At 44.5% G+C, this 13,933-nt stretch overlaps 1 protein-coding gene across 6 annotated transcripts in view; it reads right to left on the bottom strand.

The window, feature by feature from the left end:
- The window catches only part of SLC4A7 (solute carrier family 4 member 7), a 100,472-nt gene extending 95,361 nt beyond the window's left edge, over positions 1–5,111 (bottom strand). For all 6 annotated transcript variants that reach the window (XM_087770908.1, XM_087770913.1, XM_087770923.1 and 3 more), the window contains exon 1: positions 4,892–5,111. In XM_087770908.1, coding sequence (XP_087627034.1) covers positions 4,892–4,939 — 48 coding nt within the window. In that variant the 5' untranslated portion in view covers positions 4,940–5,111. The remainder of the gene's footprint in view (positions 1–4,891) is intronic.
- Positions 5,112–13,933: the final 8,822 nt, after the last annotated feature.

The raw sequence follows: 13,933 nt of genomic DNA, 5'->3' as shown, positions 1-13,933 counted from the left end.
GTAAAAGTCTCTCTCACCAGGGCTATTTAGCTAGGGCCCTGCCACACCAGTATAACTGTATTGCTTTAACTTGTGGAAAGCATGTGTTCAGCCAGATGCCACAAACTTGTGGGGGAGGAGAGTTTCCTGCTCAGCCCTCAATTATGCAGTACAAACATACCCTCCCTTACCCTTGTCCAGCCATAAAGGGAAAACACCAGCTCAAGCTTACTATGTTAATATGAAAAAAATTTATATCTACCAGCATAATGTTCTTCAGAGACCTGTCATTTGACTTACGATCACAAAATTCACATGTCAAATAAGAAGGCCAATAGTCACACAAAAGAACACTTTCCACTATTTAATTTCTAAAACAGTAAGTCATCCAAGATATGTGGAAAGATACGAAGTCGTCAATTCTGTAAGACTTTGTTTGACTGTACTGATGCTACTTACATTCTTGCATATGAAGTACCACCAAGGTAAATCAAGACTTAGAACATATTTTAAAAGGAATTGTGTCAATAACCACCTAAATACTACATAGCTAGACAAAGTTACCAAGCTATCTGAAATACAATAACCAGACCAAAGCTTAGTTTGGAAACCGTGTATTCCAGTCTAGCTGCCACCAAATATCTGGTTCTCCCTTGAAATCCATTCATGAAAATGAAGTTATTTTCAAGGTTTTTCTTGAAAAGAAAAAGCACTTTGTATTTTTGATTATTAAACTGTTCAAGTTTGACTACCAACAGATTCTGGTACTTAGGATACTTTTTATCAATTTGTGTATTTTTTTTATTTCAAGTGGCTCTGACATCTGTTACCCTATACTCCTACAAGCCTTCACAGGGTTTGTTATGGATTCAAGAAGGTGAGAGTACCAGACACTATCCTGTTGCATTAAAAAGATGCATCAGTATAAAGGAATGGACAGACCCCATTGAGGCAATGATGTGGGTTGGTGAAGCTGGCTATACCTGGAAGAGTCTTCAAATGAAGCAAGCCTGAAGTAAAAGCCCAAAGCTGACATTGAACCACAACCACTGTTGAACAGGGAAGTCTAAAACCCACCTGATAATGTGCATGCACTGCTGCTAAAAAATAAAAGTGGTAGCCAACCACGTAGCCACTTCAGAAAAAGCACAGGGACGCTGATGCCCTCTTCAGTGAGATATGGCAGACCACGTTACTTTAATGCTTTGATTAGGAAAGCCAGAAGGAGAAGCTTAGAAACATGCCCTTCTCCAACAAGAGCCACTTTCAGTTCTATCATCATCTACAGTAGAATAGTGATAAAAACAGATTTGTTTCATTGAAAGAAAAAGAAGATGCAAAGAAACATAAACCCATTACTTAGCCATACTGTATGGTCTACGACCTTGTGAACATTTTATGATATATGCGAAGTAGTATCAAATACTAAAGGGAAAAAAAAGTGTCCATCTACTTTTTTTTTTTTTAAGATAACAAAGTGTTTTGAAAATATTACCTGCAAAATATCGAGAGACAGAACTGCAATATACATTCCTTTAAATGCTTACAGCTGTTGTAAAGAAACCCACCAAACCATCCTGTAATGAACACCATAATCACAAAAGCTAGAAGCTAGAACAAAGATCACTGGTATCAAGCATTTTAATACCATCACTGTAACGGTCAAACTCACCACTGTATAGAAAGCAACATTCTAACACACTCCACTCCTATTTAAATAAACCAAAAAAGAATGACCATAAGTAGCTGTTGAGGGAAGAGGAAAAACAAGACAAGCATACAACTCCTCCTCCTCACACTCTCACAGCCTCCAGCTATTTTCAACTCAAGACTTCCTGAGGCTGCTGCTCATCCATTTACTAACCTCAATGTATCTGTCTTCCAATGCTTGTCCAGCCTCCTCTTAAGTCCACAAAAACTTCTTGTGTACACATGGTATAGCAAATATATCTGTGAATTCCCTACACTGAGTGAAGAACCACCTCCTTTTGTTTGTTCTGAACCTAGCACCTAACTCTGATTTGACTGTGTGTCTCCTCGTCCATCTTCACCCACTCTCTCCACAGTTTTATAGAGCCTTACCATATCATTGTCCCATCATCTCTACTAGGCTGACAAGCCCTAGCCTGTTCAATCACTTCTCATCTAGGAACTAATTCATCTTGTTGCCCTTCGGTGAACCTTTTCCAATAATAATGCAACTTTTTAAGATGAGGGGCAGCACAGCTCACAGTACGTAAGGTATGAAAGAACCATGGATTTATGCAGTTCCGTATCTTTTTCCTATTGTATTCTCTACTCGTCCCAGATGTTCTGATCATCGGTTGCTCTCTGGTTGTAACAACTATATATCAGGCATTCACTTCACCTCCCCCTTCCAACTTCCATGTACACATTGCCACCAAAGCAGTATCCTCAAAATACCCGTGTCCTAAACACTTGATGATTCTCTTCTTTAAGACTAGACCTAAAATACAAAACAAGCAAGGTTAAAGGGTATTTTATACTTTTGATAAAATAAATCCAGTGAGGGGGGCTGACTGAGAGAGGTGCTCCTCCACACAAGAAGCACCAGAGCTTACTTATTACATGTCTAATACTACATAAACACAGACCCAGCTGATTTACCAACACTGGAGGAGTTCTTTGTTTGATCATGCTTCTGTATTTTTAACTCACAGTGCTTAAGTTCTCAGATTTGATTCATGCTTTCTACAAAGTCCTTTCAACTTACCGAGACTTTTATTTCTGAAAAAGTTATGCATGTGTAAGCAGTTTCAGCAAGCTCTGCTAGCAGGAAGGTGGCCTGTACTACCAGAAGCGCAGGATTAGAAAAATTTAGTCAAGCTGTATTGTCAAAAACACTCGTATTTTGGATTAAGTAGCTTTTGCGTGTATAAAATTATACCTCTTTCGCACAAAACCCACAACAAATCCAATGCTGCTATACTATGTAACTGGCCAAAGATTAGCATGTCCTGTCTTTTCTTCAAGCCATTTACTTCATGTGTTTTCCCTAGAAGTTCCTTTTTTCTAGTTCCTACCAATCCTGCTCTCTCACTTTTCTAAGCATTTCAGTTTTGCCTCAGCTGCCGCTGCCTCCTTGAACACACTTGGGCACCGAGGTCAGGCTCCTGACTAGGTGCTGCTGTTGTAAGGAAACCAACTTGGACCACTCCACTGAGCACCTCTGTTCAAAACACCTACATCAAAAACGACCATGCACTAGTACAGCAGCTTATGTGTCTGTCCCAAAAGCATGTAATTCTTTTCTGTTACAACAGAACCTAAACAACTCCTGCCAGGCCTGACAAAGATGTGCTCGGGGAACATTGACTTCCATGAAGTCTGTAATCCTCTTTTTCATTTGGATTCACCTGAGGGTAACCATTAGCATCTCCCACGTTAACCTCATATACTTGAAGCCCAAAGCTTTTGAAACTTGCTCCATACAGCCTAGCATCTCTTTACTAGATGAGAGCATTCTTCTGCCAGCTAAGAAGAGATACCTCCTACAGAGAGGCAAGGTAGTTTTAACACGAATTAAACCTATCAAGCAGTCTGCTCTTACCAAGAATTTATCTTGAAGAAGCTAACATGAATTAGGAATATGACTTTTTGGGACAGAGACAAGAAGGTGGGGAAGCAGTCTAGAATAGATCTACAAAACCTTTAGAGGAGAGCACACACATTAATTTCTGAAGCCAACATACAAAGATTGTAATAATCCCATGAATTTGCAAAATTCATGGGCCTTTGAACCACTAAGTTATCAACACTCCTGTTATAACAAAGGAAAGACACGCTAAACATACTGATGTCACAGGAAGCTAGCACTTCATTAGATTGCCAATTTTATCAAATGTGACTCAAGTCTCTCCTTGAAGAGCAGCGGAAAGATGATGAAAACTTACATGTTTTCAGTGTTATTTCTCTGTCCGTCACAGCATTCTTTGTGTCGCAAACTACACATCCCTCCTCTTCAGGCACTGAAAACAAGTCGTTGTGTGACACCTTTTTGGAAAAGGCCTTGGAGGAGGATATCAGAGTAAGGGCTCAGAGGCTTATTAACAAAATCCAGACTTTGAGTCATCTGAAGGGAGGGGAAATTACAACTGTGGAACCACATGTATTTTTCAGTAGCACAGGAAGTAAGGCAACACATGTCTGCTTTACTTAGCCACCGGCCCGGGAAGGAAACGAACCCAAGCTCCGTAGTTTTATCCATCTCCCCGCACCAACACTCCCTCCCCAATAACCCCACACACACAAAGACTAGAAATCCGCCGGGGAACCGTATCCACCACCTGACCCGACCAGGCGGCCGCGCAACATGAGGGCGAGGGGAAGCTCGCTGCTTGCCATGTGTGCGCACTTCTCCCTCGCCCAGGAACTCGTCAGCGAGCGGGGCCGGGGGCAGGGAGAAAGGCGAGGCCAGGGGCGGCCGCGCCGCCCACCGCCGCTGGCAAAGCCCCGCGGGGATCTCACAAAGGAAGGGGGGGGGACGGGGACGGGGCGGACGCAGCCGCCGAGCGCACGCCGCGGCGGCGCCCGGAGCCAGCGGCGGAACAAAGGCTCCGGCCCCGCTGCCCCCCGCCCGCCGCCCGGGCGGGGGTGAGGGGGGAACGGCCGGGCGCGCGAGGCCGGCACGCGGGCACACCTGCGCCCTCCCGCCCGGCGGCGAGAGGGGCCGGGGAGCCCCGGGCGCTCCGGTGCCTGCGGCGCCGCTTCCGCGCCCTGCCGCCGCCGCCGCGGAGCGGGGGGCCAGGGGAGGGTCCCCGCCGCGCCCCCGTCCCCCGACAAAAGGGGAGCGGGACGGCCCGAGCACCACGCGGGCGGCGCTGCCCCGCGGCGGCCCTTTGTGCGCCCCCCCCGCACGCACACCGCACACCGCCCCCCACCCCCGCGTTACCGTGGTGAGCAACGGTCTCATCTGCTCGCCCGCCCGCTCCTCTTCCATCGCGGCCCCGCCGAGATCGCCCGGGAGCGGGAGGCGGAGCGGGAGGCGAACGGCGGGCTGAAGCCGGAGCCGGGCGTCTGGTGCCAGGCGGAGGCGGACTGCGCTGGTGCCCTCGGGACGGGGCGGCCGCGACTACTCCGCCGCGCCGGGGGCAGAGCCCAGACCGACTCGCCGCGCCCGCTCCCCCCCGCCCCGCGCGCGACCGGCAGCGCCGCCAGCCAATGGGAACGAGCGCAGCGCCCGGCGCCTCGACGCCCCCGGGGGCGGGCGCCGCGCTGCGGGGCGGGGCGCGGGAGGGGGCGGCGGGGAGCGCGGTCCACACGCGGAGCCGCGTGGCGGGCGGCCCCTGCCTCGCCGCCGCCGTCCCGGCCGGGGCCGTCCCTTGCCGGGGCGGGCGAGCTCCGCCTGACGGAGAGGCTCAGCTCCCGGGCTGGCGGGGCGGGAGCGGCGAGCTGGCAGCCCCGCGCCCCCCGCGCGGGAGAGCGGCGAGCTGCCGGCGCTGCTGGACGGAGAGCGGTAGCGGTGCCGGCGACTACGGCTGTTTGACGCTTGCCTGGCCCAGCACCCCTCCTCGCTTGCCGGTAACTTCTGCCAAGCTTTTACCACGCAAGCTGCAATTTTCCATGCCAGGTGCCTGCCTCGGGCTGATTTTAAGTAACCAAAATAATTCAGTCATTTCCAAAAATAATATTATTTGCCCTTGTATAAATATTCCAGCAAGCCTTTATTCAAAAGGCGGAGGGGGGAGGTTAGTGTCAAGGTTGTGCTTTTGGCTGCCTCTGTAAAGCTTCACACCAGTACAAGTTTTTAGAAAGAAACAGCTGCTCACACTTGTCTAGCAGAGATACCTTCCGCCGTGTCTGCCTCTGTAAAGGTTACGCCCTCCTCGGACGCATCCACTTCTAAGACACCTTGGACTGATAGGACTGCACGTGCGCGTACGCAGCAGATGAACCATCCCTTCACGCTTCCGATGCCTGATGACGTGCCTGCATCACCCTGGGGCTTCTCCTTCTACCTACACCCACTACAGGTTGGTGGCAGGGGGGAGGTGTATGCTATGGCCCCTTTTCCACCCTGAATCCCTGCCTGGCCTGAGCAGAAGGCAGCCTGTATTTGCCCAGGACTTCTGGACTCCTCTGAAGCTCTAATACCATAAATGCAACGAGTTGGTGCACACCAGCGGGGCAGAGATGCCACACAGCTCCACAACATGTGCAATGCAGCCCGTAGCCTGGACCACTTTCGGGATGCTTTGGGCTTAGCGCTTATTTGTTACATACGGCATGTGAACTCCGAATGGTTCGGAAGTGTCAGTAAGAAAATACCAGTGACTTCCCTGCAGGCCCCGTCCCAGCTTGTCTTCTGAAAGCGACAAAGTCTGGATGGGTCACTTGAAGAGAGGCGCAGAGATTTGAGGATCAGACCAGGATCACAGGAGATGCAATGTAAAAGAGAAGGCAGGCTGACTGATGCAGATACAACATGGTCAAGGCAGATCAAGGCAAGGGGATCAGAATTAGACTGGTTCTCAAGCAGCTCCTCTCAAATGGAGATAAGAGAGCTGCTGGTCTTATCAGTAACTTTAGAAGCAGCAAATAAAAGGAATGCGTGCATCAGCAAACACCGTGCTGGACTAAGAACACTATAAAAGGAGGCTCTGCAGAGCCCGTGGACAAAAATGTAAACCTGGCCGTAGAGTCAAACCAGGCCTCTCCTATACTGCCTACCAGCAGGAGGCTTAGCACAGCTTTAGAGACCCGCTTGCTTTGGAGGCTGGCCACAGGCTAGCAGAAGGCTCTGAACCTTTGCCTCAGCATGGGCGAGAAGAGCTGGTTGGTGACCAGCAGTCCTCTCTGTGCTTTTCAGGAAAGGCACTGGCAGAGACAGATCAGTCTGCAGCTGAGCAGTCTGCAGATGAAAATAGTTCACCGTTTCTCTGAACAGAAGCAGATGTCCTGGAAGGAACAGTAGGTGCACACTGTTTGATGGCACGGGGCACAGATGCAATCCTGGCCATAAGGCCAGAGCTCCTGACCCATCCAACTTGGAGGAAGTTTCAAATGAATGACTTGGCATGGGTCTACAACAGGTCACTATAACCTGTACTTTGAGGAACATGTCATTAGCGTAAGCTACACCTGCCTAGTTCTACTGAGGAGATGAAGTAAGGCAAGCTGTGTGGAACTGATTGAACAGGGAGCAATCTTAACACACTCTTCAATCAAAGATTATGACCTGGATCAGGTCTCAGCTGAGTTTGAACAGATAATAGACAGAAATAAAGCACTGTGCACAACCACCACAAAAATAATAACGTTGATATAAAGCGCCTTGATACACCTGCAGTATAACTGTGACCTATTCTGTCATTTCCTCTTCCAGGAACAGTACTGGCAGAGTTTCAACCCAGATAAACCATTGAAAATGATCTTGCACTAGACAGCACGGGTATAATGGGGATGGATTGTAACTTCAGGTCCCACATAATTAGTGCTAAATAAGTGTCTTGGGAGGTAGATCCCAGAGGTCCTCCTTTGATATTGAGATAAACACAACCCACCTTCACGAGCACGGAACTTCTGCATTCTCTGGGGACTCAGCCCAGAGAACAGTAATATCTAAAGTAAGGACTTCCCGTAATGTACAGCAAACTACAGTATTTGGCGAGGTTCCTCAGGAGACAGCAGACAGAGTGTTTCTAAAAACTTAGCCAGAGTGAGAAGAATGTTTAGTCCATGAAAAAGGAGCCTACTGACATGAACATCAGTTAGGTTTTGGCACTAAAGGATGTTCCTTTTCCATTATCCTCTTCATCTCTGAAGAGGGGTTCTGAAGAGGGATCTCTGACGAGATGCTCTAGCACTCTTTTCCCTGGCATCAGAGAATACCCAATAGACAAATCAAGGCGCAGCAGGACCCAGCATTCATTCACCATACTTCCTTTGGCACGCTATACTGAGAACAGTATCTCCAGGTGAACACCCAGTCATTTGCTGAGCTGAAAAACTTGTTTGCTCACTGCATTCCATCTGGTCACCATATGTATAACTATAGCAGAAAAGGCCAACCTAGCTTCCCCATGCCATGCTGCCTGACTGAAAAGAAAGTGATGCCTCTGTTCACATCAAGTTGACCAGGACTTCATAATGTTCAAAACCTACCTTTTCCAAGAGCCATTATTGATATAGAAACAGGCCAGCTTTGTGCATACAAGCATAACTGCAACTGTCACTGACACACCAGATGACATATGAAAGGAGATGGATAGGGCTCATGTGGCACTGAAGAAGTGGATCATCAGTATTTTTAATAAGATAACATAGCTGGTCCACCAAGAGTAGCCTGATGGTGCTTTTCCTCCACTCCTCTTCCTCCCTTTCCTCCCCCCACCCCCAGTCCCATTCTTGGACATGGATGGAAGAGGCAGAAATTGGTGGATAAGCCACATCTCCGATTAGGAAATTGCCTGTCTCCTTAAGGCAGAGCCATTAGTGTCAGCTTTACAGTTTACTCTCCTGCTGTTTAGTTTCTTGCCAACTGTCAGGCACTTACAGGGCTCAAAGGAAGGACATTAGGGGCTGATAAAAGCACCTCCATCCAGCCTGACACCAGCATCCGATCCACTCCTCCTCAGATGCTCTGGCAAGTATGACCTCTGGCAGTAAGTTACCACAGACCTCACAGGATGAAAAGATGATGTTTGATGGGGTAACTGCAACAGCCATTACCTCTACTGAAGTAGACTCTTTCTCAAGGTTTCTGTCTGTTAATACTGGCTGTTCTTCCAGGCTGACACAATATCAATTAATGAAAACATTGGCTGCTTTAATGGTGGGGAGTACCTGGTGCAGGTAATCACAAGAGGAGATTATTTTGGCAGCAGTAGTGACCCTAAGAAGAGCCCTAAGAATGGTGAAAGAAAAAAATGCTTCTCATTAGAGCATCTGATGCTGGCAGAAGCAAACAGAAATTCAAGAAATGAAATCACTGTGTGAGGAGGAGAGGGATGCAATATGCAAACAACCAGTTCCTATACCTGCACAAGAACAAAGAACATTTAAACAGGAGTAACAAAAGTTGAACAAAAGGGATAAGGGCAAAGAGACACAAATACTAGTGCAAACAACCACAGGTACAGAAGGAAACAGGCAAGAGAAACACCTGGGTAGGATGAGAAGGCTGGCTCCAAGCAAAAAAGTGGAGTAAGCTTGGGGAGAAAGATGGTGATCTCTTGGGGATCAGAAAGGTAAGTATTAGATGTTAAAAGAGGGGTGGGGGGAAGAAGGGGTGAGGAAAGAAACACACAAACTGGAGCTGCAAAAGGAGAAAGAGGTATTCTGGCCTAATGCTCTTAAAGACAAAGAAAAGGGTTTAGGGAGAGAAGAGTTCTCTGCTAGGAGGCAGAATACAGCAGAAACACTGAAGAGTCTCAGGAGCCCTGCCAATGTACGTCCTACATCACAATTTAAAAAATGAAACTCTCCTACGTGGTCAACTAAACTGTGCATTCTTTACATTCTAGGTACCTGTTTGCCAGGTTCAGACTGCAAAAAAAGCCAAAGACATTTGTAAATAAAGCCAGAAGATGTTGCGTTTTGAAGATGAGCGTCATACAATACTTAACGCTTAAAAAATTTACCAGTTGTAGGTGTCTAAAATTGGATACTGAAGATTATTTGAAGCTCTTGACACTGTTTGGCTAGCCATCTGCAAAAGATAAATACCCCTTCCCTTACTTGTGAAAGCTGTCATGAAAGTCAATGCTTATAAAACAACCAGACATATAAAGCTGAATACTCGTAAAAAGTAGAAAAGAAAAATAATAATTTCACCCGCAGAGCAGTAAATAATAAAGTAATAAATACATCCTAAGTCTGCACAACTAAGACAAAACACTGAGAAGTTGTTCATTAAGTAAATGCTGTAGTATTTTGTGTGCTGAATGCAGTAAGAATGGTCTTGTAAAAAAACCCAACAAACTGAAGCAACTGTGTAAATGAAGACCATCTCATAAGGCACATGAACAACAGGGTCAAATCAAAACTAATAGCAACCTGCATTCTGGCGGATCTTAACGTAAGATTTACAGGTGTTGAGTGCTTGTCTCCACACAGTTTGTGGGTATAATATTTAATGCAAAATTGTGACTAAATATTTATTGTACATTAACATGGTCAAGGATCAAAGTTATTCTTGTTTCTTTCCAGAAGATTTATTGTTCTATGTGGTTTCTAAATGCTTATGAAGAAATAATCACAGGCCTGAGGAGTTCATAATCTAAAGCTGAAAAAAAAAAAGCAGACTAGAGGACAAGTGCAGCATGTTTGAGGTATACCAAAATTACCAAATTCCAAAGTTGAGGCATAATCAATACCTCTCCTAAAACCACCTCTGTTGTGATTTGCCCTCAAAAGAGATTTCAGTATAAACAAAACAGTGACGTCACCGTCATTACAGTCACTAGCTTGAATGAGTACAAGTTCAGATGTGTGAAGTAGATTTGAAAGGTATATAGCAAGTCAAGACAGGTTACTTAGGAAAGAAAATCACTTCCACTTCATTTTCTCTCCTCAAATTCTCCTGTCTTTTAGAAGATCAGTTGTCTTTATGTTTCTTTTTTCTTCCATATCAAGAGAAAGAAAAATATACATTTTAAAACAGAGACGTGTTTGAGCTGTTACATAGTTCAAAAAGAGTTTTTAGTCTAGGGAAATTTGTTTCAGTTTGTCTTTAAAAGAAAAAGAAAAGAAAAATCTACCGCTTAATCATTTTCTGGTATGTCACAATACTGAAATCAGTACAGACCTCTGACAGAAGGAAAAGATTTACTAGCTTCAGTGTGTAGAACCTGGCCATTTCAGCAGGCATGGGAGGATAATATGAAAGGTCTCTAACAAACTACCAAATGTCTTGATTGTGCGTCCATCTATTCCTATTTATCCCTCTTCAGTACCAGCTTTACTTATACACAGCACCTACCTTGTCCGAGTACAGTAACACAAATAAGGAATTTGTCAATCAACAGTAGCAGCAGCAGACTTCAAAGAAATTTTTCAGTTAAATTTCTACACTTGTGAAAATATATGCAGCTGATTTTTAACACAAAATTATATTTCTTCTCCCATCCAGCTTGTGTGCAATATCTAAAGCGTAAGAAATTTCAGCCCCCTATATAGAAAAGCAGTGAAATCCATCCTCAGACTTAATCATATGTTTAATGCTCACTGGATCAAGGCACCAACTCAGCATCACCATGGTCGGCTTACTACAAGAAGAGGCCTTCCTGACATTCCACCTTCACATTGTTTAGCTCTATGGTAGCCATGATACTTACTTTTTCCCTAGGACAAAGAAAGGAACAGTTGCTTAACTTAAAAGACAACACTGTCACAATTTAGGCTGGAAAAAGTTTCTAGACATGAGAAGAACGAAGGTCTAGGGCACCCTTTTAAGACAGGTCTAGGGCAACCTTGAGAAAGCATGAAACTACCTAGTTTAAGATAGACCTTGAAGTAGTCATTAAGGATTTTAGCATGTAAATGCCTGCAGTAGGAGAGGACTCTTCCAAGAAAAGCTTCCAAGAAGTTTCTTCCAATCCTGTGGTCTCACACATTTCACAGCTGCACTTGTTCCTTGTTACGCTATATAGGGTATGCAGGCTCTTGGTGTAATATTTTAACCTCACCGATGCAGGCCTTCACATCATCAAAACAATCAGCACCCTTTATTATAGCACTACTTAGCCTAAAGTCCCGAGTTTAACCTTTAACCTGTTCCTCAGCCAAGAAGAAAAGGTTAGTCAACTTCTGTAAAAAATTTTCACATGCACAGAAGGAAGACAGCAAATAAACACCAAAGATATTCATATATCCTGGGTCCCAGGTAGCTGAGGTAAATTGTGCAATATGGGACATCAAATCTCTTTTCCCATAAGACTCTTTAGATGATCATATTCTTCCCACACAATTTCTCTTCCATCACCCCAGGGAGTTTAATCATACCTGTTGTAATGAAAAGCCAACTTCTAAATGAGTTTGGACGCCCTCTGGAACCTCTGTTCCAAAATGCCCAATTAACTACATGTCAATTATCTACATATAAAATGCCTTCAGAGCTGGCATTTCTATTTCACAATGTCATACCACAAGGTCTTCACCCAGGATCTGGTGACTATACCTTTAAAAACAGTTGTAACATCATCTGCATTAACATAATTTTCCTTTTTTTCAATAATCAGTTTAAACATAAAGGGGGGGTTAGCTTTTTACCAGTAGAACCATTCTATACTCAGTATGCTATCAGTAGCTTAATTTTTATTTATGAAACTATGTAACTGGGTTAAAAAGTAATAACAAAAATAGACACTATATTTATGCAATTGCTACCTTTCCAAGTGAAGTATCTTTACTACATACTAAGTTTTCAATTTGCTGTTGTGGTCTTTGCTTTCTGATCAACAACATAGCCAAAAAGCATGTCTAACTTCAGATACTTTTCTTCTATAGTTGAGAAGTTTCAGCTCTTGAGAAGTAAGGTACTTAGGGACAGAAAACAGAGACATAACAAAGTCATAGCCCTTTAATATTTAAATAAATCATTATAATAAATCAAATTATACTAAAATATTATCTAATCACAGATTGCAACTTAAGTGTTTTACTGAATATTATCAAATTTATTAAACATTGCCTTTTCTAACTCTTATGTTCAAGCATAAGCCTATGTATTTCTATTTTCTTCACAAGAGTTAGGAAACCTTTACTTTAAAAGGGGAATTAAGCAAGAAGCTTGGAGTTGGCAAGAATATACCAATAAGACAGGGAGGCAACTCCTTCACTCCTGGCCTCCAGAGAGAGAAAGAGGGAACAGATCTGAATGTTGTTTCTAATAGACCATGGAAAAGATTGTGAAAAACGTGTTTGTTGATGAAGGACGTGACTGATGCAAATGAGGTTACACGTCCCACTAGGCACAGCTTTGTGATATTTTGGGGGAGGAAGTGGGTGGCCTACTTTGCTTCCTCCCTCACTTAAAGAGAAATACTTACTGCTTAGATCATCATCCCCACTATCTCTGGTTTCCTGGCACTGATAGAGGAACATGGATATAAAGAACATTCATTTACAAGTCAAATTCATGTCCCGCATTTTGTTATGTTGTAATTAACTTTAAGACGACAGTGCTGCTAATGAGCTCTATGTAGTCCCTAACGCAAATCAGATTAGGGATTACTGACATTATAACCTCCTTATGAGGGGACTGTTGTCAAAGTCCCTAGTGTACATGCGACTTCTAGAAAGTTCAAGTCTCCTATCTGAGACTTGTAAAGGATAGAGTAAATACGATAACAACATACTACATTAAGATTCTCAACTGAAAGGAAACAGAATCGATGACAAAATTTAGCTGCATTGCTCAGGAGATAAAGCGATTACAGCACAAATCCAGAGATTACTGTCCCTCTGAATATTTTTCTTAGCAAAGACAACTCCTCACAAATCACCAATAGATAACACAAAACAAAGTAATACTTTCCAGGTCCTTGTAATCTGATCTATTCTTATATCTTTTTCTTAATGAAGAAGCCTTCATCAGATTGTTCTAAGAGGTGGGATATCCGCAAAAGAGTCTAGAAAAATCAGATCACAGTTGAATGTTTTCCTGAGCCACTGTCAAAGTGCACTCTTGTTCTTGTCGTTCAGGACTCTTCCACACACGTGCTTTCTATTCGAATGACTTACTCGATTTCCAGTCTGGAAATCGCCGTGGCACAAATCCCACCCATTAGGCAATTTTGGGCAAAGAAGCTATGAGGGTTAGAGTAAGAAGGAAGCAGCCAAGAATGAGAACGGCCAGCTAAGGAAAGCAAGGTACAGCATGATCTGTCTCAATTCCTAAATTGCCTGTACCCCAGTCTAGAGGATTTACTGAGTGAGCTGACAGTGTGCTTAGAAGTGATGGCCCCAGGCAATCACAGTGAAAATGGAAACT

This window comes from Nipponia nippon, unplaced genomic scaffold (genome assembly GCF_047370975.1).
Source record: "Nipponia nippon isolate SJK-2023a ecotype South Korea unplaced genomic scaffold, ASM4737097v1 scaffold_1, whole genome shotgun sequence".
In the NCBI taxonomy this organism is placed as follows: domain Eukaryota; kingdom Metazoa; phylum Chordata; class Aves; order Pelecaniformes; family Threskiornithidae; genus Nipponia; species Nipponia nippon.
Note: the sequence above shows the minus strand (reverse complement) of the source record. Positions and strands in the feature narration are given on the sequence as shown.